Below are 25,563 nucleotides of genomic sequence, written 5' to 3' on the forward strand. Positions count from 1 at the left end.
TTTCAAAACATTCAAAGACAATGAAGCACTCTCCTTAGCATCATTTCATCAGGTGACTAATAACCAATGCTAGCATAAAAGCTTGGCGCGTACATCCTTTTCATTAGAATTGCTTTTAATATACATAATTTATTTTTTGTTATGGTGTTGCCATTGTTCAATAAAAGACAAACAGTTAAATCATAATTCATATTTATGACAAAATAAATTAATATCAAATTGCCAAAATGCTCGCCTAAACTACATGTACATGTCTAGTTCAAACTCAAGTTCTTCATTATCTTAAGTATTTCGACTCATCAGTTGCAAAGTTACAAAGTGCATTATTTTCAGTGCAGCATTATCAGCTGCATCTACAGNCCCCCCCTGAAATTTGAAAAGTGACCTTTTTAAGGGCCTGACACAAACATCAATATTTTAACCAAAAATTCACATTTTTACCATTTTTCTTACAGACATAAAATATAAGTACTCTACGTTATAAAATATAATTTGGAAACTCAGAACACTATTCTACGCCTCACTCGATCTGTTTGTCACAAAGTGCCAAAAATACAGGAAAAGTAAATAGAAAACATAGTTGATAATTATGTTACCAAAGAGTTGTCATCCTTGGCAGAATATTAGAATACAGAAATACATTGTACCATAATTAGATCATTTCTGCTGCAGGTCGGTCTTTGTTCTCTGTTAAATTGTTGAAATATTATCAATAAATAAAAAGGGGCGTGTCTTGGTGATATCGAAAGTAGGTCACACACATGTTACTATGTTTACAGAGGGCGCTGCACTCAACTGGTGTTGACCTTATTTACAGCTCGTCAAGTTGTACAACGATGGCGGGTGCTAAGTATCTCTATCAGGTTGGAAAAAATAACTCATTGCTCCTTATCAGCAGCTTGAAGAACTCAATTACTTGTCATGCATGGAAAGGTGTCTCCTGCACACATTTTAGAGGGATAACAACGACGCCATTTCCAGAATTTCAAGGAGACTCTCGGTTTAAATCTCATGCAGATTTGCACAATGCGAGTTTGCAGAATCCAGACCATTTTTGGGGTACACTTGCCAAATCTAGGTTACAGTGGTTTCAGACATTTAACCAAGTGAAAGACTGTGATATAAACAAGGGACATATACGCTGGTTTATGGATGGGAAGCTGAATGCGTCTGGTGAGTTCTGAGACCACATAACTATATGTATCATATAATATATTAACACGTTTAAGTGTCTCCATACCAACACGATAACGACCAAGCGTGTAACATTCAACTTCAACAGGATACTCTTAACGTTCAATATACTGAACATTATTTAGAGGCGTCAGAAACATCGGTTAAACACATTTTTTTTTTTTTAGAACTTTACGATAAAAAAACATGTACGCTTAGAATTTGTGAGAGAGGAGATTTGCCTTCAGTGTTGAGAGGTCTGCACTGTCGGCGATGAAGGTTGGGAGGCAGTTCCAGGTACAAATTGCTCTTGCTCTAGGAAAGAATGAATGTGCATGATAATTTGTGGAGCTGTATGGAATCTGGAATTTGTGTTGTCGGGTTCGCTTTTTAGACTTTGGAGGTTGCCATCGTATGCCACAAGGCCGTTTATGATTTTATATAGTAATATGGTGGAGGTCATTTTACGGCATTGTTCAAGGGATTGCCAGTTCAGTGTTTGGAGCATTTCTGTAACACTACTGGTGTAGTTATAGCACCCAGGGGTGTACCAGACGACTCTTCTCTGCACCATTTCAACATACAAAACATAAACCATATCACTATACAGCACAGGTACTAACCTCGTCAATACACATATAATAAAAGTATAGATGTATTGACAGTAGTCTGTGACAGACATGCCTACACCAGAATGGAGTGACCCTTTTAATGGGAGCCTCCAGATAGAGCAAAGATTTATAATGATCCAGGTGGAAATCACAGGGACATGAAAATTAAAATGCAGTACATATATGCATGTAATGATGTATGGTAGGACCCCTACCACATAATAAATGTAGATACCATCATCAAAAGATGTCATTTATACCACTGACTTAGATTGAGTATTGATTGGGACCCCGAAAAACATAATACCCTACACGTTAGGGGAGGTGTGAACAACTGTAATATATATTATGTCTTAATTCTCAGGCCCCTGTGGCAAGAATCAACAGTGATTTCGATAGATCAATTTACAGAAACATGGCAATTAATTAGTAAAGCTGTTCATCTGAAAAGAATTAACAACATGTAAAGACAAGCATATATCTAAAAAATAACGGGGGTAATTTTTTTTCAATGCCTTTGCTAGGGATAAACCTGACTTACTTGTCTGATGACATACTGGAATTCTCCTCTAGGGAGAACTAGTCCTATTGTTCCAGGGTTAATAGCCATGCTTGTGGAAAAAGGCTGAGAATTCAATATTTCACAGGTCCCTCCCTATACATAATGCCAGTGTCAGCTAGAGGTCATTGTGTTTTTTCAATGCCTGCCTCCATTAGGGATCAACCTGGGACCTCTGGGTTACTAATCTGATGCTCTGACGATCGCGAATGAGCGAAAGAGAAATTCTCCCTTCGGTAGGTAGGAAGCAGTTAATATTTTACCAGAGTGACATATAAACAGTATCGAATATGTAACAGCATGGAAGTAGTGAACAGAATATGTTTGTTTGCTGGGGATTGAACCTGCAACCTCATGCCTTCTAATCCGATGGTTATCCACTGCTCTAAAGATAAATTCCATCTAGGCAAAGACTTTGACACTCTGTACAATGTACATCCTTTATATATACTCTTGTATTTTAGATAAAACAATGACACAAACACAAAATGTATTTAATCGTATGCCAATGTATAACTAGGGTACTTTATTTTGTATCATATTTATTTATCATCTGATTAGAAAAAACTGACACAATCAAACTATGATGACACTTGACTATTCGTTGTTACCTAAAAAATACTTAAAATTTCTACAGATCAGTTTAGATCAGAACAGTTTTTTAAAGAAACTTCATGTGGGTTACTTATCAGGGAACCCTTCACTTTTCTCCTTGACTGATAAATCAAGAGGTGTTAAGATCTATGTCGAGGACTCTGTATAAAACAACGTTAACTGTGACCTTGATCTACTAGTACTGGTATACAGACAATAGTAGATAAGAAACAGATATCAGCTAGAAGTTTACATGTCTAGACCAGTACTGTAGGTAACAAACTTTCATGGTCAACATATATAACTGATATGTGTTTAAATAATTTGATCGTATATAACTTATAACTTGTTGAATTGGGAAAATGTGATAGTCTAAAAATTATCAACATGTAACTTAAAACCGAATTAGATTCTTAAACATCAGTAAACATATTATTATCAATATTGATATAAGCAGTGATTTATCAATCATGGGTATAATCCGTAATGACCACATGTTATCTCTGTTATCAGTAGTTTAACCTGAGGGGGTCTTTGAATGTCACTGTAAAGGGCCTCCTACCTTTTCTGATATCCCCAATCCACATCCCTTTACTGAAATTGCTGTCAGTAACACCAATTAAAATAATACTTGGAGCATTAAGATGACCAAATAGGAATTTTAAGATATTTATATGTTTATATTTTATGATATTAAGTTCTTTCTTACATTTTCACATATCAATATCACCTAGTCATAAATGTATTAAAAGATTAAAAGGCCACAATGCTCCTATATAAAGTTGTGACAGGTTTTAATTTATTTATACTTAATTTAGTTAGCATCACAGTATCAATTATATAAAGTTTCTGTATAAACGAAGGTGGTGGTTTCCATAGGGGCAGAGGAATGAAGATTAAAGAATTGGATTAACATTGTAGGATAAATGTTAAAATGAGTACAATGCAGAGTTGCTCGACAACTATAGTATTAAGTTAATTTGTTATTTGGGATACAAGAATATTCAATTTAAACGTGGTTGGAATGAAAGTATTGGAGGCAGGTCCAAACAGAGGAAAGAATGACAACTAATTTAAAAAATGCTCAAGCTTTACTGAAACTAGATAAAAACAACACTCCAGCTTTACTGAAAAACTTGTTTAAACTTGTTTTTATACAGAATATTTCAGCGTCATAATAGTTCAAATGTTACCCTCACTCCCAGGGGGCGGAGTTAAAATATAAAGGCAGCTGCCTTCATTCCTAGGGGGTAGTTGTAAAATATAAAGGCAGCTGTCCTCACTCACAGGGGGCAGCTGTAAAATATTAAAGTCAGCTGCCCTAACTCCCAGGGGACTGGTAAAATATAAAGGCAGCTGTACACACTCCCAGGGGGCAGAGGTAAAATATAAAGGCAGCTGCCCTCACTCCCAGGGACAGAGGTAAAATATAAAGGCAGCTTCCCTCACTCCCAGGGGACTGGTAAAATATAAATGCATCTGCCCTCACTTCAAGGGTCAGAGGTAAAATATGAAGTCAGCTTCCCTCACTCCCAGGGGACTGGTAAAATATAAAGGCAGCTGTACACACTCCCAGGGGGCAGAGGTAAAATATAAAGGCAGCTGCCCTTACTCCCAGGGACAGAGGTAAAATATAAAGGCAGATGCCCTCACTTCAAGGGTCAGAGGTAAAATATGAAGTCAGCTGCCCTCACTCCCAGGGGACTGGTAAAATATAAAGGCAGCTGTCCACACTCCCAGGGTGCAGAGGTAAAGTATAAATGCATCTGCCCTCACTCCCAGGGACAGAGGTAAAATATAAAGGCAGCTTCCCTCACTCCCAGGGGCAGAGGTAAAATATAAAGGCAGCTGCCCTCACTTCAAGGGACAGAGATAAAATATAAAGTCAGCTGCCCTCACTTCCAGGGGCAGTGGTAAAATGTAAAGTCAGCTTGATTACAATAGCTCATTTAGACTGCACTAGGCTATACAATGCTGGATTTGTATTATTACTGTGATTGTATTATATTTGCAGTTAACTGTGTGGACAGATATGCAGAGAAGAATGGTGATGCTATAGCCTTGATCTGGGAGAAAGATGAACCGGGAACGGAGGAATATGTTAGCTACAGGTAACGCCACAGCACACATCTGATCTGGGTACAGAGAAATCGTTAATTACAGGTAACGCCACAGCACACATCTGATCTGGGTACAGAGAAATCGTTAGTTACAGGTATTGTCACCATATACATCTGAACTGGGTATGAAGGAATTCTTTAGTTACAGGTAATGTCACCATATACATCTGAACTGGGTATGAAGGAATTCGTTAGTTACAGGTAATGTCACCATACACATCTGAACTGGGTATGAAGGAATTCTTTAGTTACAGGTAATGTCACCATATACATCTGAACTGGGTATGAAGGAATTCTTTAGTCACAGGTAATGTCAATATACACATCTGAACTGGGTATGAAGGAATTCGTTAGTTACAGGTAATGTCACCATACACATCTGAACTGGGTATGAAGGAATTCTTTAGTTACAGGTAATGTCACCATACACATCTGGAGTTTTGTTTCATCCTCACTAAACAAAACATAGGAAAGATATAGCATGATAACTGGAACTGCTTGTAACAGCACTGTCAAATGAATCTGTATTTATCATAAATGCTAAGTTTGTTTTAAACAGAAGCAGTAATTGAAACTTATTTTGTGAGATTTTGAAAACGTCTGTTTCCTTTGTCAAGCAAAGAGTGCAAAACCAGTGTGTATAAGGTTGAAGAACCCCTGCTCAGTGATATGTTTTGGGACACTGACTTCACACCTGACCAAGACAGTTTTTAAACTGATGACTTTACACTTACAGGCAGCTGTCACAAATGGTCAACAAGATGGCTAATATGCTCAAGAGTTTTGGCGTATGTCGTGGAGACCGTGTGGCTATCTATCTTCCTACCTCACCAGTCGCTGTGGCAGTCATGATGGCGTGTGCTAGGATCGGGGCCATCCATAGTGTGGTGTTCGCTGGGTTTAGTGCTGAGGCTCTGGCTGGAAGGATCATTGATGGTACTCACCTCCATCCTAATCAGGCTCCTACTTATGATAGGATCCTTTAAATATTTCCATATTTTGATTTATATTATTTACCATAATGTTAACCTCATAAAAATAGAAAAAATACAGTTGAATATTTTTTTTACTGTATACCTGTGAGGCTTTGAGGAAAGTTCATCTTGGAAGCAAATATAGGTATACAGCTTACTATAGATACTACTATACAATTATCTGATGTTAATGACATTTTGTTTGTTAGTGAAGGGGAGACAATTTTACGGTGTGTAGATTTCCATGTATATAGTATTTACTTATTTCCCGTGAGATAATTAGCTGATGCTAAAGTTGTGTGTGTAACGTAGCTGATGCTGAGACTGTGATAACATCTGACGAGGGAGTGAGAGGAGGGAAGATCATCCCCCTCAAACAGACCGTGGACGCCGCCGTGGCCAACTGTCCATGTGTAAAACGGGTGTTTGTTTACCAGAGGACTGGGAATCCTGTCCCTATGGGCAAACTGGACATCTCCCTAGACAAGGTAGCTCCGACAATCTGTCTCCTCTTGTTCACTCATATATAGTTTCTGTCATAATTCAATATAATTCAACTATGTGGTGTATAAATGGGTTTGAATAGCAGTCATTGAACCTATTTTCAGAACTTGTCATTGCTCAGTTTATGGGAATATCAACAAGGAAATTCTATAATACTTTGATTTCTTTGTTTTGTTAGGAAATGGCTAGCCAGTCAGACGTGTGTGAACCAGAGAAGATGGGGAGTGAGGACCTCCTGTTTATGCTGTATACCTCAGGGTCAACAGGGAAACCCAAAGGGATCGCACACTCCACCGCCGGATATCTTCTGTACGCTGGTATCACACAAAGGGTAGGTACAGATAAATTATATTAATGTAACACTATAATTTGTATAGATAAAACACATACATGTAACCCTGTATTCTGTATAGATAACACACATACATAAAGCCATAAGTTCTGTGCAGGTAAGACATATATGTAACCCCGTGTGTTATGTAGTTAACACACAAATAACCCTGCTTTCTGTGTAGAAGGGATTGCCAGTTCAGTGTTTGGAGCATGACACATATATGTAACCCTGTTTTCTGTGTAGACACATATATGTAACCCCTTGTGTTATGTAGTTAACACACAGATAACCCTGTTTTCTGTGTAGACACATATATGTAACCCTGTTTTCTGTGTAGACACATATATGTACCTGTTTTCTGTGTAGACACATATATGAGATAACCCTGTTTTCGGTGTAGACACATATATGTAACCCTGTTTTCTGTGTAGGCACATATATGTAACCCTGTTTTCTGTGTAGACACATGAATGTAACCCTGTGTGTTATGTAGTTAACACACAGATAACCCTGTTTTTTTGTAGACACATATATGTAACCCTGTTTTCTGTGTAGACACATATATGTAACCCCATGTGTTGTGTAGACACATACATGTAATCCTGTGTGCTATGTAGTTAACACACAGATAACCCTGTTTTCTTTGTGGATAAGACACATGCATCCCTAAGTTCTGTGTAGATTAAGACACAGATAACCCTGTACAGTATTTGTATATATATTAGACACATGCCTGTAACATTGTATTTTGTGATTACAGCATGTGTTTGACTATCGGGAGGGTGAGAGGTTCGGCTGTGTGGCAGACATTGGTTGGATCACCGGCCACACCTATGTGGTGTACGGACCACTGAGTAATGGTGCCACAACGGTGTTGTTTGAGAGTACACCCACCTACCCAAATCCAGGTAAAATGATGTTATGGGAATTTCAGTTCCATTTTGTATTTGAAGTTCAGCTATTAAGACAATTATGGTTAACGGAAGAAGTATTTTGCAGTTTATGGATGTATTTGTCGAGGGAACTTGCCCTAATGATTTTTCCATTGGAAAAAACACTTAATATAAACTATTGCAGTTACAAAATGAGCATCATGTTTGGACAGGGCGGTACTGGGAGATGGTGCAGCGACTGAGTCTGGACCATATTTACTTGGCCCCAACCTCCTTACGACTCCTGCTCAAGGAAGGCAATGAGTGGGTGAAAAAGTATGACCGGTCTTCACTCAGGAAACTTGGCTGTGGTAAGTATTGAGAGGTCAAGGTCAGCACTCAGGAAACTTGGGCTGTGGTAAGTATTGAGAGGTCAAGGTCAGCACTCAGGAAACTTGGCTGTAGTAAGTATTGAGAGGTCAAGGTCAGCACTTAGGAAACTTGTCTGTGGTAAGTATTGTGAGGTTAAGGTCAACACTCCACACACAACATCTATCAACTGTCAACAGTCAGGAAACTTGGCTGTGGTAAATATTGAGAGGTCAAGGTGAACACTCAGGAAACTTGGCTGTGGTAAATATTGAGAGGTCAAGGTCAAGGTCAACACTCGGGAAACTTGGCTGTGGTAAGTATTGAGAGGTCAAGGTCAACACTCAGGAAACTCTGATGAGATTATTCATTAATGAATATAGACTTAGAAGTTATAATAGGACACATTTATCCTACCCCTTACCAACTGTAGGCCTCCATATCAGCCTGAAGGGTTTGAGGCCTGAGAGCTGGAAGTAGTCATATCGTAACCTCTTTATCAAATACTACACATCATCACTGTCTTAGTATGCAAAATCATCCATGAATTACAGAAATTGATGCGTGATTGTTCCGAAACTCGTTGAGCCAGAAGCAAAATGGTTACAGTGCACGGTGGGCAGATATGGTATATGCTAGACAGATATCGGGTATGTCAAGCTGATAAGGGTTGGTCCGGGATATGGCCTATGCACAGCTAGCAGTATAACACATGCACAACAACCCATATTACAGACAATATGGTATGAAAACAGTCCTTGTAAAACTTGGCTCTGGTGAGAATTGTCAGTTCCTTAATCAGGAAACTTGACTCTGGTGAGAATTGTCAGGTCCTCAATCAGGAAACTTGACTCTAGTGAGAATTGTCAGTTCCTTAATCAGGAAACTTGGCTCTGGTGAGAATTGTCAGGTCCTAAATCAGGAAACTTGACTGGTGAGAATTGTCAGGTCCTCAATCAGGAACATTGGCTCTGATGAGAATTGTCAGGTCCTAAATCAGGAAATTTGACTGGTGAGAATTGTCAGTTCCTTTATCAGGAAACTTGGCTCTGGTGAGAATTGTCAGGTCCTAAATCAGGAAACTTGACTGGTGAAAATTGTCAGGTCCTCAATCAGGAACATTGGCTCTGCTGAGAATTGTCAGGTCCTAAATCAGGAAATTTGACTGGTGAGACTTGTCAGTTCCTTTATCAGGAAACTTGGCTCTGGTGAGAATTGTCTGGTCCTAAATCAGGAAACTTGACTGGCGAGAATTGTCAGGGCCTCAATCAGGAAACTTGACTATGGTGAGAATTGTCAGGTCCTCAATCAGGAAACCTGGCTCTGGTGAGAATTGTCAGCTCCTCAATCAGGAACATTGGCTCTGATGAGAATTGTCAGGTCCTAAATGAGGAAACTTGACTGGTGAGAATTGTCAGGTCCTAAATGAGGAAACTTGACTGGTGAGAATTGTCAGGGCGTTAATCAGGAAACTTGACTCTGGTGAGAATTGTCAGGTTCCAAATCAAGAAATTTGACTGGTGAGAATTGTCAGTTCCTTTATCAGGAACATTGGCTCTGGTGAGAATTGTCAGGTCCTAAATCAGGAAACTTGACTGGCGAGAATTGTCAGGGCCTCAATCAGGAAACTTGACTATGGTGAGAATTGTCAGGTCCTCAATCAGGAAACTTGACTCTGGTGAGAATTGTCAGGTTCCAAATCAAGAAATTTGACTGGTGAGAATTGTCAGTTCCTTTATCAGGAACATTGGCTTTGGTGAGAATTGTCAGGTCCTAAATCAGGAAACTTGACTGGGGAGAATTGTCAGGTCCTCAATCAGGAAACTTGATTGGTGAGAATTATCAGGTCGTTAATCAGGAAACTTGACTCTGGTGAAAATTGTCAGGACGTTAATCAGGAAACTTGACTGGTGAGAATTGTCAGGTCCTCAATCAGGAAACTTGATTGGTGAGAATTATCAGGTCGTTAATCAGGAAACTTGGCTCTGGTGAGAATTGTCAGGTTGTTAATCAGGAAACTTGACTGGTGAGAATTGTCAGGTCCTTAATCAGGAAACTTGACTCTGGTGAGAATTGTCAGGTTGTTAATCAGGAAACTTGACTGGTGAGAATTGTCAGGTCCTCAATCAGGAACCTTGGCTCTGGTGAAAATTGTCAGGTTGTTAATCAGGAAACTTGACTGGTGAGAATTGTTAGGTCCTCAATCAGGAACATTGGCTCTGGTGAGAATTGTCAGGTCCTAAATCAGGAAACTTGACTGGTGAGAATTGTCAGGTCCTCAAACAGAAAACTTGATTGGTGAGAATTGTCAGGTCGTTAATCAGGAAACTTGACTCTGGTGAGAATTGTCAGGACGTTAATCAGGAAACTTGACTGGTGAAGAATTGTCAGGTCCTAAATCAGGAAACTTGACTCTGGTGAGAATTGTCAGGTCCTCAATCAGGAAACTTGATTGGTGAGAATTGTCAGGTCGGTAATCAGGAAACTTGACTCTGGTGAAAATTGTCAGGACGTTAATCAGGAAACTTGATTGGTGAGAATTATCAGGTCGTTAATCAGGAAAATTGACTCTGGTGAGAATTGTCAGGTTCTCAATCAGGAAACTTGACTGGTGAGTATTGTCAGGTCCTCAATCTGGAAACTTGGTAAGGATAATGAAATAGCAATCGGGTTACATTAACTATTTTGTAAACGTTTGGGAAGTTTTAAATGCCTTTATTTATATATATACTGATTTTGCATTTCTTTATAGTTGGTGAGCCATTGAATACTGAAGCATATGACTGGTACAATGATGTTGTTGGAGATGGCAAGTGTGAGGTTGTGGATACCTGGTGGCAGACAGGTATGTGGAGGTAGAAGGGGAGGGTGAGTGTGATAATGTGGACACTTGGTGATAGACAGGTATGTTGGAGGTAATAGGGGAGGACAAGTGTGAGGTTGTGGATACCTGGTGACACACAGGTATGTTGGAGGTAGTAGGAGAGGGTGAGTGTGAGGTTGTGGATACCTGGTGGCAGACAGGTATGTTGGAGGTAGTAGGGGAGGGTGAGGGTGAGGTTGTGGATACCTGGTGACACACAGGTTTGTTGAAGGTAGTAGGGGAGGGCAGGTGTGAGGTTGTGGATACCTGGTGACACACAGGTATGTTGGAGGTAGTAGGAGAGGGTGAGTGTGAGGTTGTGGATACCTGGTGGCAGACAGGTATGTTGGAGGTAGTAGGGGAGGGTGAGGGTGAGGTTGTGGATACCTGGTGACACACAGGTTTGTTGAAGGTAGTAGGGGAGGGCAGGTGTGAGGTTGTGGATACCTGGTGACACACAGGTATGTTGGAGGTAGTAGGGGAGGGTGAGTGTGAGGTTGTGGATACCTGGTGGCAGACAGGTATGTTGGAGGTAGTAGGGGAGGGTGAGTGTGAGGTTTTGGATACCTGGTGGCAGACAAGTATGTTGGAGGTAGTAGGGGAGGACAACTGTGAAGTTTTGGATACCTGGTGACACACAGGTATGTTGGAGGTAGTAGGGTAGGGTGAGTGTGAGGTTGTGAATACCTGGTGACAGACAGGTATGTTGGAGGAAGTAGGGGAGGGCAGGTGTGAGGTTGTGGATACCTGGTGGCAGACAGGTATGTTAGAGGTAGTAGGAGAGGGTGAGTGTGAGGTTGTGGATATCTGGTGGCAGACAGGTATGTTGGAGGTAGTAGGAGAGGGTGAGTGGGAGGTTGTGGGTACCTGGTGGCAGACAGGTATGTTGGAGGTAGAAGGGGAGGGTGAGTGTGAGGTTGTTGTTACCTGGTGGCAGACAGGTATGTTTGAGGTAGTAGGAGAGTGTGAGGTTGAGGATACCTGGTGGCAGACAGGTATGTTGGAAGTAGTAGGGGAGGGCAGGAGTGAGGTTGTGAATACCTGGTGGCAAACAGGTATGTTGGAGGAAGTAGGGGAGGACAAGTGTGAAGTTGTGGATACCTGGTGGCAGACAGGTATGTTGGAGGTAGTAGGGGAGGGTGAGTTTGAGGTTGTGGATACCTGGTGACAGACAGGTATGTTGGAGGTAGTAGGAGAGGGTGAGTGTGAAGTTGTGGACACCTGGTAGCAGGCAGGGATGTTGTAGGTAGTAGGGTAGGGTGAGTTTGAGGTTGTGGATACCTGGTGGCAGACAGGTATGTTTGAGGTAGTAGGAGAGGGTGAGGTTGAGGATACCTGGTGGCAGACAGGTATGTTGGAAGTAGTAGGGGAGGGTGAGTGTGAGGTTGTGGATACCTGGTGGCAGACAGGTATGTTAGAGGTAGTAGGAGAGGGTGAGTGTCAGGTTGTGGATATCTGGTGGCAGACAGGTATGTTGGAGGTAGTAGGAGAGGGTGAGTGTGAAGTTGTGGACACCTGGTAGCAGGCAGGGATGTTGTAGGTAGTAGGGTAGGGTGAGTTTGAGGTTGTGGATACCTGGTGACAGACAGGTATGTTGGAGGTAGTAGGAGAGGGTGAGTGTGAAGTTGTGGACACCTGGTAGCAGGCAGGTATGTTGTAGGTAGTAGGGTAGGGTGAGTTTGAGGTTGTGGATACCTGGTGACAGACAGGTATGTTGTAGGTAGTAGGGGAGGGTGAGTGTGAAGTTGTGGATACATGGTGGCAGACAGGTATGTTGGAGATAGTAGGGGAGGGTGACTGTGAGGTTGTGGATACCTGGTGGCAGACAGGTATGTTAGAGGTAGTAGGGGAGGATGGGTGTGAGGTTGTGGATACCTGGTGGCAGACAGGTAGGTTGGAGGTAGTAGGGGAGGGTGAGTGTGAAGTTGTGGACACCTGGTGACAGACAGGTATGTTGGAGGGAGTAGGGGAGGGGGAGTGTGGGATTGTGGATACCTGGTGACACACAGGTATGTTGGAGGTAGTAGGGGAGGGTGAGTGTGAGATTGTGGATACCTGGTGACACACAGGTCTGTTGGAGGTAGTAGGGGAGGGTGAGTGTGAGGTTGTGGATACCTGGTGACAGACAGGTAACGTTGAAGGTAGTAAAGGAGGACAAGTGTGAAGTTGTGGATACCTGGTGACAGACAGGTATGTTGGAGGTAGTAGGGGAGGACAAGTGTGAGGTTGTGGATACCTTGTGGCAGACAGGTATGTTGAAGGTAGTAAAGGAGGACAAGTGTGAAGTTGTGGATACCTGGTGACAGACAGGTATGTTGGAGGTAGTAGGGGAGGGTGAGTGTGAGGTTGTGGACACCTGGTGGCAGACAGGTATGTTGGAGGTAGTAGGAGAGGGTGAGTGTGAGGTTGTTGTTACCTGGTGGCAGACAGGTATATTGGAGGTAGTAGGGGAGGGTGAGTGTGAGATTGTGGATACCTGGTGACACACAGGTCTGTTGGAGGTAGTAGGGAAGGACAAATGTGAGTTTGTGGATAAAGGGAGGGCAGGATCAGATGGGTCAGATAGGTATAATGTATGTTAGAGGGACAGGGGAGGGCAGGATCAGATGGGGTCAGATAGGTATAATGTATGTTAGAGGGACAGGGGAGGGCAGGATGAGTTTTTGAGGTGGTAGTTGAAAGAGATGAGAGGTTACAGAAGTAAGAAACTGAAAGGAGAAGGGACAAATTTTTAATTTTCTTTTGACTTTATCAAGAACAATTTTGTCATTGTAATGTTTGCTATGTTTGAAAATATAATTAAATTCTCCCATTATTTCATGTAAATTATTTTAAAAGTAAATAATGGGGCAGGAGAATTTAAAGACTAAAAAGTTATATGATAGTTCATGTAAATTATTAAAAAAAATGTTGCCTTTGTGAAAATTTGTGAAAAATTTGTACAATATTTATTTGAATTCCACCCCAGAGACTGGAGGGATAGCTTTAGCACCCAGACCATCTGCTCCAGGAGCCAAGATAGTAGCGTCCAAACCCATGAGACCACATTTTGGGATTCAACCTGCTCTGATGGACAAGGATGTAAGATCTGTGTGATGACGGTTTACTTGAAAATGTCATATTCAGGAAAATAATTCAAATTAAAGAAAACATGATTTGCATGAAAATGTCATATTCAGGAAAATAATTCAATTTAAAGAAAACATGATTTACATTTGGAATATCGGTAATATCTATGGTCCACCTTTGAACATTCTGGCTTTTTCTAGTCTTTGGCAGTGGATGTCACAGTCTTAGTAACCTCTCTCCATAGGTCACTCTTTTCTATACACATATGCTGGAGACTAAAAGTCCACACTTGGTCTTTTCAGGGAAAGGAACTGACTGGCAGTAATGTACAAGGAGCCCTGTGTATTAAGTCAGTGTGGCCTGGTATGGCACGTACAATATACGGGGACCACAAACGCTTCCTCGACACCTACTATAACCCATACCCTGGTCAGTTAATTATTACACCTAGGTGCTTGGAACTATATTACTTTACATCTTTGGATTTCAGTTGTGTCAGAATATTGCTCTATGATGTATTATTAACAGTATCATTATATAGATATTCTATATTGTGTATATTTCACCAACCTTTTTTAACAACATTCATATTTTGCTTTAAATGAATATTTCAAACATCACTGACCAGCTGAATATTCTGTTTAATATTTTTAATAGAGTTTTATGCATATATGTATGTCAAAGTTTTATTGTGGTAAATGGTCCTTGGAAAAAACATGAAATACTGTTACTAGTAATATAGTACATATGTCATTGCATCATAGTGGAGCTTGGTTTACACCAATAAGATTACACCTGCCTTGATTAACACCTGAAAGATTACACCTGGCCTGTTACACCTGTGAGATAATACCTGGCCTGTTACACCTGTGAGATAACACCTGGTGTGATTAAGACAAGATCACACCAGATAGGCCCTAGCACATGTTATTGTGTTCTGTAGGTTACTACTTCAGTGGGGATGGAGCGCATCGGTGTGAGGACGGGTACTACCAGATCACAGGACGGATGGACGATGTTATCAATGTCAGCGGCCACAGAATAGGCACAGCTGAAGTGGAGGATGCCATGGTACATATTTACTTCATGTTCGATCACTTATATTTTGTCTTTGAAGAGAATTTTAAAGTTATTAAACGTCTGCTAAATATCTAAATATTAAAAAATGTCATTGTATCATAATTAAGAACAGTCATTTGATTTTAACCAAACATTGAATTATCAGATTGTTATCTAACCTGCTGTGAATTTTTAGGATGATCATTCACAAGTGGCCGAGACGGCTGTGGTTGGCTTCCCTCACGACATCAAAGGAGAAGGTAGGCTCATGTCTCTTGTACAAGTTTAGTCCTCCCAAGAAGAAGGTAGACTTATGTCTCTTGTACAAGTCTAGTCCTCCCAAGGAGAAGGTAGGCTTATGTCTCTTGTACAAGTCTAGTCCTCCCTCGGAGAAGGTAGACTTATGTCCCTTGTTCATGTTTAGACCTCCCAAGAAGAAGGTAGACTTATGTCTCTTGAACAAGATTAGTCCTCCCTCGGAGAAGGTAGACTTATGTCCCTTGTTCATGTTTAGACCTCCCAAGAAGAAGGTAGACTTATGTCTCTTTTACAAGTCTAGTCCTCCCAAGGAGAAGGTAGACTTATGTCTCTCTTGTACAAGTTTAGTCCTCCCAAGGAGAAGGAAGACTTATGTCTCTTGTACAAGTTTAGCCCTCCCTCGGAGAAGGTAGACTTATGTCCCTTGTTCATGTTTAGACCTCCCAAGAAGAAGGTAGACTTATGTCTCTTGAACAAGTTTAGTCCTCCCAAGGAGAAGGTAGACTTATGTCTCGTGTACAAGTTTAGTCCTCCCAAGGAGAAGGTAGATTTATGTCTCTTGTACAAGTCTAGTCCTCCCTAGGAGAAGGTAGACTTATGTCCCTTGTTCATGTTTAGACCTCCCAAGAAGAAGGTCTGCTTATGTCTCTTGTACAAGTCTTGTCCTCCCAAGGAGAAGGTAGGCTTATGTCTCTTGTACAAGTTTAGTCCTCCCAAGAAGAAGGTAGACTTATGTCTCTTGAACAAGTTTTGTCCTCCCTCGGAGAAGGTAGACTTATGTCCCTTGTTCATGTTTAGACCTCCCAAGAAGAAGGTCTGCTTATGTCTCTTGTACAAGTCTTGTCCTCACAAGGAGAAGGTAGACTTATGTCTCTTGAACAAGATTAGTCCTCCCTCGGAGAAGGTAGACTTATGTCTCTTGTACAAGTTTAGTCCTCCAAAGGAAAAGGTAGACTTATGTCTCTTGTACAAGTCTTGTCCTCCCAAGGAGAAGGTAGACTTATGTCTCTTGAACAAGTCTAGTCCTCCCTCGGAGAAGGTAGACTGATGTCTCTTGAACAAGTTTAGTCCTCCCTCGGAGAAGGTAGACTTATGTCTCTTGTACAAGTTTAGTCCTCCCAAGGAGAAGGTAGACTTATGTCTCTTGTACAAGTCTAGTCCTCCCAAGGAGAAGGTAGACTTATATCTGTTGTACAAGTCTTGTCCTCCCTCAGAGAAGGTCTGCTTATGTCTCTTGTACAAGTCTTGTCCTCCCTCGGAGAAGGTCTGCTTATGTCTCTTGTACAAGTCTAGGTCTCCCTCGGAGAAGGTAGGCTTATGTCTCTTGTACAAGTCTTGTCCTCCCTCGGAGAAGGTCTGCTTATGTCTCTTGTACAAGTCTTGTCCTCCCTCGGAGAAGGTAGGCTTATGTCTCTTGTACAAGTCTAGTCCTCCCAAGGAGAAGGTAGACTTATGTCACTTGTACAAGTNCTTGTACAAGTGTAGTCCTCCCAAGGAGAAGGTAGACTTATGTCTCTTGTACAAGTTTAGTCTTCACAAGGAGTAGATTGTACAATGTAGTTCCCATGGCGAAGGCAAGCTGATTTCTCCTTTATAAGCTTAGTCTTCCCAAGGAGAAGTAGTCTTCCTAAGTGGAAGGTAGATTGATGTCTCTTGCAGCAAGTCAATCAAACATAAGAATTCTGCAATTGTTACATCTTTCCTGATCATATTACCATAAAAACTTGTTTATTATGTACTTCTCTTTGACCTCAATATTGTGACCTTGCAGAAACTTTCTAAATGTAATTTGAGTGATAACTGTTCTTGTCGTCTTATTTATGTATCACAGAGCAGAAATGTCTAGCTGTTGACATGCTTGACTGTGTTGAGTCAATGGATACAGATAGTGCTAAGCATATCTTTAAAAGTGTAATGAGCACTAGAACGATTTATAAGAAAAGAAAAGATTTCTACTTTGGTTGTAAATCTGATACGGTATGTACTCTCCCATGTGGTACACGTCAGTGTTTTGTTGACCAAGGCATTTAGGTTACTGACCAGGATGTATTTGTTGTCCAGGTATATATGCTTTTGTGGTGACCATGGAAGACATTAATCCAGAGGATGCTGATACTTTAAGAGATCAACTTAAATCCATTGTCAAGACCAGGATAGGTGGCTTCGCTCAACCAGACAGGATTCTGGTAAGTGTTACATTCACTGTAAACAAGTCAAGGCTATGAAAATACATTGTTGTGTATTGAACTACTGATTACAACAGAAAAATGTCTAGTAAATGAGGAAACAAGAGAATCCCATTACAGAAAGCTGCACCTGTTTCATCTGTATATTCTAAATATTTAAACATATATTTTCAGTTTACTCCTGGATTACCAAAGACAAGGTCTGGGAAAATAATGAGAAGAATTTTGCGAAAGGTTGCAGACAACAAACCAGAGGAACTTGGTGATATATCTACACTGGTTGACCCGTCTGTTGTTGAGATTCTGGTACAGAAACATGGTGAGGAGTTCAAGGTCTGAGGCCCTTCTGTTACAGCTAGGCAGCTCGTAGACCAATCAAAGCAGCTGTTTATCTCGTGAATAATTCCATTACATACATGTAGTGCAACCTTGGTTTCTGAAGTCTAATGTGAGCGGTCCAACATTCAGGACCAGGGACATGGCTAAATTTTCATAATTTTCATATTGAGAGTTTTAGCTGTGTAATGTATCTGTGAAACGAGTTACACTACTTTCCTTATTAGACGGCCAATTATAAAATATATTGACTATTGCTAGTAACGGGATAATAATATATAATGTTGAGGGAAACTGTACACTTCTACAGAGAATTGGTGTACTAGAAGCTACAGAGAATTGGTGTACTAGAAGCTACAGAGAATTGGTGTACTAGAAGCTACAGAGAATTGGTGTACTAGAAGCTACAGAGAATTGGTGTACTAGAAGCTACAGAGAATTGGTGTACTAGAAGCTACAGAGAATTGGTGTACTAGAAGCTACAGAGAATTGGTGTACTAGAAGCTACAGAGAATTGGTGTACTAGAAGCTACAGAGAATTGGTGTACTAGAAGCTTACTGTAGAAGTGTCCTTGTCATTTATCTACATTTCCTACCGTTCTGGTCATGTTTGTTATGAAAACTTAAGACTCAGGTGTTGTTTAAGGTTCAAATGAGACCGGAAACCGTTACATTTTCTGTTAGAGAATCATTTTAGGTCAAGGCCTATAGTTTTTCATTGAGTAAGAAATGAATGCTGTTTTTCTTTGGTTTTTTTTGTGTATTCTTGTCTGTTTGTAAGAAATTTTATATTGAGGTGTTTGTAAGAAAAATCTGTTGAAAATATTTTTATATTGAAATTTGTTTGAAATTTGAGAAGACACTAAATCATACAATGTGGTGGTGGCATAATTCAGGATAAAGGTTGTTCATCCTTCATCAGCCTTCTCTGCCTTTTGGAGAGGAGCCCTCACAACTGATGCTTAAAATCTTATTCTGATACATCTTTGTTTTTTGCTGAAATTCAGTTTTATAGAATAGTCATTGTATTGTTTGCAATAGCAGTGACTATATCACATTAGTGTTTTATCATATAGGGCATTTTTATTTTTTTTTATGAATATTTTTGAGGTTTTTTTTTAACATGGTTTCGCCCAAACATTTGGTTATCAAGTACATTGTATATCATCTGGTGCTATAGTAACAAATTATAAAAATGTTCACAATGAAGTTGCATCAGCTTTTTAAATCAGTTTACATTTGCCAAATATTGTTGTGATCATAACTTAAGGTATCGTGATGTTGTAATAATTTGTATACACATGTATAACGAACATGAACTATGCAACCATGATCATAAATGGTAAAAATCTATTATCTTTTGAAGAGATATCGTGTGAAAGCAACATACAATCCAAAAACTGCCAATTCTGATCAAGTATTAAAGTGGTAAGTTTTTGGTTGGTGATGCCCGTTAGCCCTTGCATTAACATACCAAGTTTTAGATAGGAGGGTGTGATTAGGTAAGAAATGTCTGTTTTTAGTACAAAGTCCTTACATTAAGTGAGAAGTTTTAGGTTGGTGGGTACTGCTAGCATGTTTAAGGTTAGCAGTGCCTAATTTAAGTGCTAACACCTTGAATTACATTGTGAAGGTGTAGTTTGAAGGTTGCTGCTAGCATGTTTAAGGTTAGCAGTGCCTGTTTTCAGAGCTAAGACCTTGCATTAAAGTGAAAGTAATTTCTGGAATATCTAATTCACCTTCAATCTTACATGTCAGCAACGATTGTGAGTTTCATGGTTGCTATTTTAAAACTGGTTATTCTTGGGTTTTTTTATGCAAATGAATTTTTTTTTATGGAAAGGTACACCGTTACATAGTTTTGTTGTCAGTTTACTGAAGGACAAGAGCTATGGCAACACAAACTTAATGGTGACAGGTTACCAACATCCAGTACAATATATTTCAGCTGATATTAATAGATTGTGATAAACTACCGTTGTGAAATTGAATGTCTTTTACATATGTAAATTTATTTTAAGACAACCATGTGATAACACCTCAATACTGTGACAGAAAACTTTAAAATATCTAGTTCACCTGGTCTGAAGGATAAAGGTGAGCTAATGCCATACCACTGCATTCGTCGTCATTCATCAGCAGGTTTGAACACCCTTAGGGGATGCAGAATAAAGATAATACACATCAAGGGACTGACCTCTGGGCGCTGAGGGATAGGCCAAAACAAGGTAATATGGCCATATTGCTTTAAACCAATCTTCCCTGGAACTTTCTGATGGATGTGAAACGTATTCATTTGGACGCATCCCTAGATATTGATGCACACAGAGGCCGACTCCCAAGGGTGCGGAGGGTTTGGGCTAAAAATGGGATAGCTTGGAAATGATTGAGATCCTCACTCTTTAACCATATGCCTGTTTGCTGAGCCAGAAGAGATAAACACAATCATTTCATTAGAATTGGCCCAGGGGGTTTCCCAAGCATTTGGGGACTTTGTACATCAGTCATAACACGAAATGGTCAAGATCCCTTACCCATTGTCATACATCCAATTGATGTTCATGAAGGGACAAATATAAGAATACCACCAGGATTGGCTCAAGGGTCCAACCCTGCCCCTGGTGGTCAATCCAAGATTAATAACATGGAAGCTGTTGAGATCCTTCCACATAACCATATATATATTATTCAATTACTGGGTATAAAGGGATCAACAGAATCATGCTTTTAGAATAAGCCCCATGGTCTGTAGAGTTTTTTGCAACAATAATTTAATGAGAATATCTTGTCATGATGGCTTAAATAACCATTTGAGCGATACAGGCCCTGCGGGCCCCCTTGTTGTATAGTAAATCTATATACTGGAGCTTTTGATAGAGAAATGGGGACAGACATAGGGTGTGTTCAGTAAGGAAACTGTTTTGGAATGTAGGGTTTATAATCGGAGTTGGAAATAACGATTTTATATACATTAATGTGAATCTGTAATTCAACATTAGAACTTATTTATAGAATCTAGAGAAGCAAATTTCCAATTCAAAATATTTGAATCCTTTTTTTTTCACGTTTCTTGAAATGTACCTGCTCGAAACAATCCAAAATGTTTTTTTTTATTAAACAATACCCAAGAGATCTGATCAAAGTTTTGTCTTTGTGGAGCTTTTGCTAAGAATTTTCTAATAAACCTGCAGCAGTAATTACAGATTGGCTTTGATGACAAATGTACTCTTAAAACTGTGGTATAAGTAACTGGGATATCTGTAACCAGTTGCAGTGAATTATATAAGTACTGTCCTCCATTATTAGCCTACATAAGTACAAATGTAGCTGTATTATTGAATCGACTGTCGATTCCTAGTCATATTTGGTAACTATATTCGCTTGATAAAGGTTAATTATATCCAAGAGGTTTAGTTTAGTGCATATCTATATTTAATATGACAAAATTGGGAAATCAAAAAAACAGTGAAAGGATTAAAAGAAAAAAATATTTTTATTGAGAATTCATTTTCTCCTTTTAAAGTGACCATGTTCTCGAGTGTGTTTAAGTGATAGTGACTATGTTATACATTTCTGTACCATTTATTCATTCATTAATACTCAACATTGTATATATGCATGTTCATGAAATTAAAAGTGCTGTGACATTTGTACACCTGATAAGGTAGGAATGTACTACCTTTTTTACATACATTTATACATGTCTAGTAAACAGAATAAAATCATACTGATGCTCTGGTTGTTTGTAGTGGTGTGTCTAGATATTGATCATTCAGAAAGAAAAAAAAGGTTTTACCCTTTCACCACTGTAGACCATAATGGACTCATCCAGATCAATGCATAGTAAGGTTTGCTTAAATTACATAGAGGTGAGAGGGTTAATGTCCGATTCAATCATGCAAATTGTGAATTCTCATTAATTCTAAACACACAGGACAAACTTGTAGTTAGTTGTGTGAAGTTGCCTTACTAGGTATATGTAACTGAGGCAAGTTACCTGAATCAAACACCAACATAAATTTTTCCAAACAACCACTTTATTACAGCACTTCTGTATATTATATACACTTGACATGGCTCACACCATCCCCCATACACAAACAACTACCCTCATACCCATCCCCCACACACAAACAACTACCCTCATACCCACCTCACACTTAAACAATTGCCCTGGATCTGCTTGGCATACCCAGCTTGGCACAAATGATAAATTATAAGATAATGTCAAACATCTCTTGAGATCACAACATCAACCAGTTACACCTGAAGCTAACAAGACCGTCCTAAGAGCATTAATATTTGGTCGGCAGCCAGCTGAGCTGTGATATAAACCGAGATCATTAAAGTAGTCACAACTAGCAAATATTTCACCATAATATAACAATGCATAATCTTTTAAAATTAATGGTAACATCAATACTATATATCTCATCATTAAACAAACATATTACATATGAAGTGAAATAGAATGGAAACTTGAATGGAATCATATCTCATATTTGATACACTAATTATCTTGTTATTATTGTAAACATCACAAACTTGTATGTAGCCTCACTTTCTGAATATGTTATAATACTTGGCATCCACTCACTTCCATTCTCTGCACCCTATATATACCCTTATATATATCAAAATTGAAGGCAAATGGTAAGCCATGTGATTGGTTTCAGGTAAAAAAATCAAATACCGACCAATATTTAAGTTGACACATGTCTTTTTTAAATGCAATTTTACTGTAACACTGCTGTGTTATCAGCTGATATGCTGACTACCCATATGACCTTATGAGAATTCATACCACCCACTGTAAATCCATCTTAACCATTGAGAAACAGTCACGGTCTGCTGAAGATCTGGATCATGTAAATAAACCATTGTTTATAGCAACTTTCGTATCGTACCCAATATAAACTGTAGATCTATAGCTGTCCTTATAATTAGGGCCTCCTGTCCCCTCAAGCTTGTTCAGGGTCTTCAGCCAAAATAGGGTATGAGGGAAATTTTGATGTTGTAAAGTTTAATTATTTCACAAAAAATTATTATATTTCCACGAGAAACAATCATTTTATCAGCAATAAAAATTTGGAAATTCATCAAAGACTTGGGCCGGCTTCCTGAGTAATCGCCAAACGTTAATAAAGTATTGTCTACAATAAAACACTATACCATAATGTGTATCATGTATCATGACATTTTAACAATGCTCACATAGCTAGATACTAAATGCAATATCACCAATACTTCAAAAAGTGAAAAAATATACACACCCAATTACAAATTCTGAAAGTAATCTCATCGCATTAATGTCATGATAGGGGAAAAATGCACTAACCAGGATTTGTATTACATCGTATAAAAAAACATATATATCAAAAACTTTATACACAGTTTTGAATAGACAGAGATAAACCTGTCTATTATAACCATCAGTTAGACCTGTAGATTTTTATGTAAAAGTAAACATGAAAATTGGAATTCTGTTGTTCAATTTTGCTAAATTAACTTTAAAAAAACACAAATAAAAATGTTGTTAAAAATAAAAGCATAAATATGAGTGTTAATGTCATTTTTGATTTACTTCTTTTAAAACATTTACAGAAATGATCTGAAGAAGCTCTAAGTAATGGCAACACTTGAATGAGGTAGTGTCAAATACTGGACAGGTACATTATAATTACCAGCTTCATTTCTGTCTGTGACATGGGTAACTAGTTACAGATTGAACATATAAACAATATGAACGAAATGTAGAACACATGTGTTGTAAAAAAAAATAGGAATGTTGTTTATCGATCTACCTTTTCTACTTTCCATCAAAACATTTTATGGACAGTGTCAGTCACTCTTAAGGATCCCCGTACTACTAACAGTGTCAGTCACTGTTAAGGATCCCCGTACCACTAACAGTGTCAGTCACTCTTAAAGATCCCGTACCACTAACAGTGTCAGTCACTCTTAAAGATCCCCGTACTACTAACAGTGTCAGTCACTGTTAAGGATCCCCGTACCACTAACAGTGTCAGTCACTGTTAAAGATCCCCGTACTACTAACAGTGTCAGTAACTCTTAAGGATCCCCATACCACTAACAGTGTCAGTAACTCTTAAGGATCCCCGTACCACTAACAGTGTCAGTCACTGTTAAAGATCTCTGTACTAGTAACAGTGTCAGTCACTGTTAAAGATCTCCGTACTAGTAACAGTGTCAGTACATCTTAAGGATCCCCATACCAATGCCAAAATCTGTTACTAAGTGTAGAAAACTGGTTTTTCCTGCATGTCAATGGCTTTGATAAATCATTTCTGAAAAGAAAACCATACCTAGTGGGACTTTTATGAGAAATCATGAAGATGAAATAAACAATCATATAATCAAAAACATTGTTCTGAGCGTAAAACAATCAGCGGGCTAGACTGGGATTCAAACCCTGAACCTCAGATTGATGTACTATTGCTCTAACCTAATGAGCTGCCTGGTCAGGTGGCCTGGCCTGGCCCAATTGTGCTAGATACATTGAAACGGAAGTTCAGGGAAGGTCACTGTTTATGGGATAAAACAATGCAGCGAGACAGGAATCCTCAATGGAACACTATCAGAAACATTGACCTTCCACTTCTAACCACGAATACTACAATAATGCAAAATGGTTCTTATGTTTGTATGTCAGCAGGTGCTTGCCGATATAAGATTGTCTGTGATTGGCTGTATCTTCCAGCCCCCTTGACCATCCAGGATGATCTCTATGGTATGGTATTTGTCAAGACTGTGGCGATGGCCAACACTGAGCACGGTGATACCAAGCTGGCCACACATCTCGTACATCTTCTCCTCTGCCACCAGACCAATCTGACTGGTCGCCTCATCCAGCACTGTACAACACAGATATTCAGCAAACATCAATTACAGAGTAGGACACAGAACTAATATACACATCAATTACAGAGTAGGACACAGAATTAACATACACATCAATTACAGAGTAGGATACAGAATTAATATACACATCAATTACAGAGTAGGACACATAATTAACATACACATCAATTACAGAGTAGGACACATAATTAACATACACATCAATTACAGAGTAGGACACAGAATTAATATACCCATCATTTACAGAGTAGGACACATAATTAACATACACATCAATTACAGAGTAGGACACAGAACTAATATACACATCAACTACAGAGTAGGACACAGAATTAACATACACATCCATTACAGAGTAGGACACAGAATTAATATACACATCAACTACAGAGTAGGACACAGAATTAACATACACATCAATTACAGAGTAGGACACATAATTAACATACACATCAATTACAGAGAAGGACACAGAATTAATAGACACATCAATTACAGAGTAGGACACAGAATTAATAGACACATCAATTACAGAGTAGGACACAGAATTAATATACACATCAATTACAGAGTAGGACACAGAATTAACATACACATCAATTTCAGAGTAGGACACGGAATTAATATACATATCAATTACCGAGTAGGACACAGAATTAACATACACATCATTATACATTGAAATTGTCCTATTAATGGCATAAATCTCTCCAAATGTACTGTGCACTGTTATCACTGTGGAGAGGACAAATGTGTAAATCTTTTCTTTTTAAATCATATACCCAGGACATATTTCAAAA

At 39.2% G+C, this 25,563-nt stretch overlaps 3 protein-coding genes across 4 annotated transcripts in view; 2 read left to right on the top strand and 1 right to left on the bottom strand.

Moving 5' to 3' along the window:
- The first annotated feature begins 790 nt into the window (after positions 1-790).
- Positions 791-21,615, top strand: LOC110445990 (acetyl-coenzyme A synthetase 2-like, mitochondrial). The gene is made up of 14 exons (XM_021490915.1): positions 791-1,173; positions 4,952-5,048; positions 5,794-5,993; positions 6,344-6,519; positions 6,714-6,866; positions 7,630-7,777; positions 7,975-8,112; positions 10,863-10,955; positions 13,942-14,054; positions 14,345-14,471; positions 14,986-15,113; positions 15,298-15,361; positions 17,421-17,545; positions 17,720-21,615. The coding sequence occupies exons 1-14, from the start codon at positions 837-839 to the stop codon at positions 17,882-17,884; spliced, it is 2,064 nt and encodes a 687-aa protein (XP_021346590.1). The 5' UTR covers positions 791-836; the 3' UTR covers positions 17,885-21,615.
- LOC110445993 lies at positions 10,962-12,189 on the top strand. Its single transcript, XM_021490918.1, has 2 exons — positions 10,962-11,325; positions 11,386-12,189. The coding sequence occupies exon 2, from the start codon at positions 11,677-11,679 to the stop codon at positions 12,139-12,141; it is 465 nt and encodes a 154-aa protein (XP_021346593.1). The 5' UTR covers positions 10,962-11,325; positions 11,386-11,676; the 3' UTR covers positions 12,142-12,189.
- The window catches only part of LOC110445991 (ATP-binding cassette sub-family D member 4-like), a 36,487-nt gene continuing 32,293 nt past the window's right edge, over positions 21,370-25,563 (bottom strand). For both annotated transcript variants that reach the window (XM_021490917.1, XM_021490916.1), the window contains exon 17: positions 21,370-24,756. In XM_021490917.1, the coding sequence (XP_021346592.1) occupies positions 24,551-24,756 (206 nt within the window). In that variant the 3' untranslated portion in view covers positions 21,370-24,550. The remainder of the gene's footprint in view (positions 24,757-25,563) is intronic.

The sequence above is a fragment of the Mizuhopecten yessoensis genome, unplaced genomic scaffold (genome assembly GCF_002113885.1).
Source record: "Mizuhopecten yessoensis strain PY_sf001 unplaced genomic scaffold, ASM211388v2 scaffold2435, whole genome shotgun sequence".
Taxonomy (NCBI): Eukaryota; Metazoa; Mollusca; class Bivalvia; order Pectinida; family Pectinidae; genus Mizuhopecten; species Mizuhopecten yessoensis.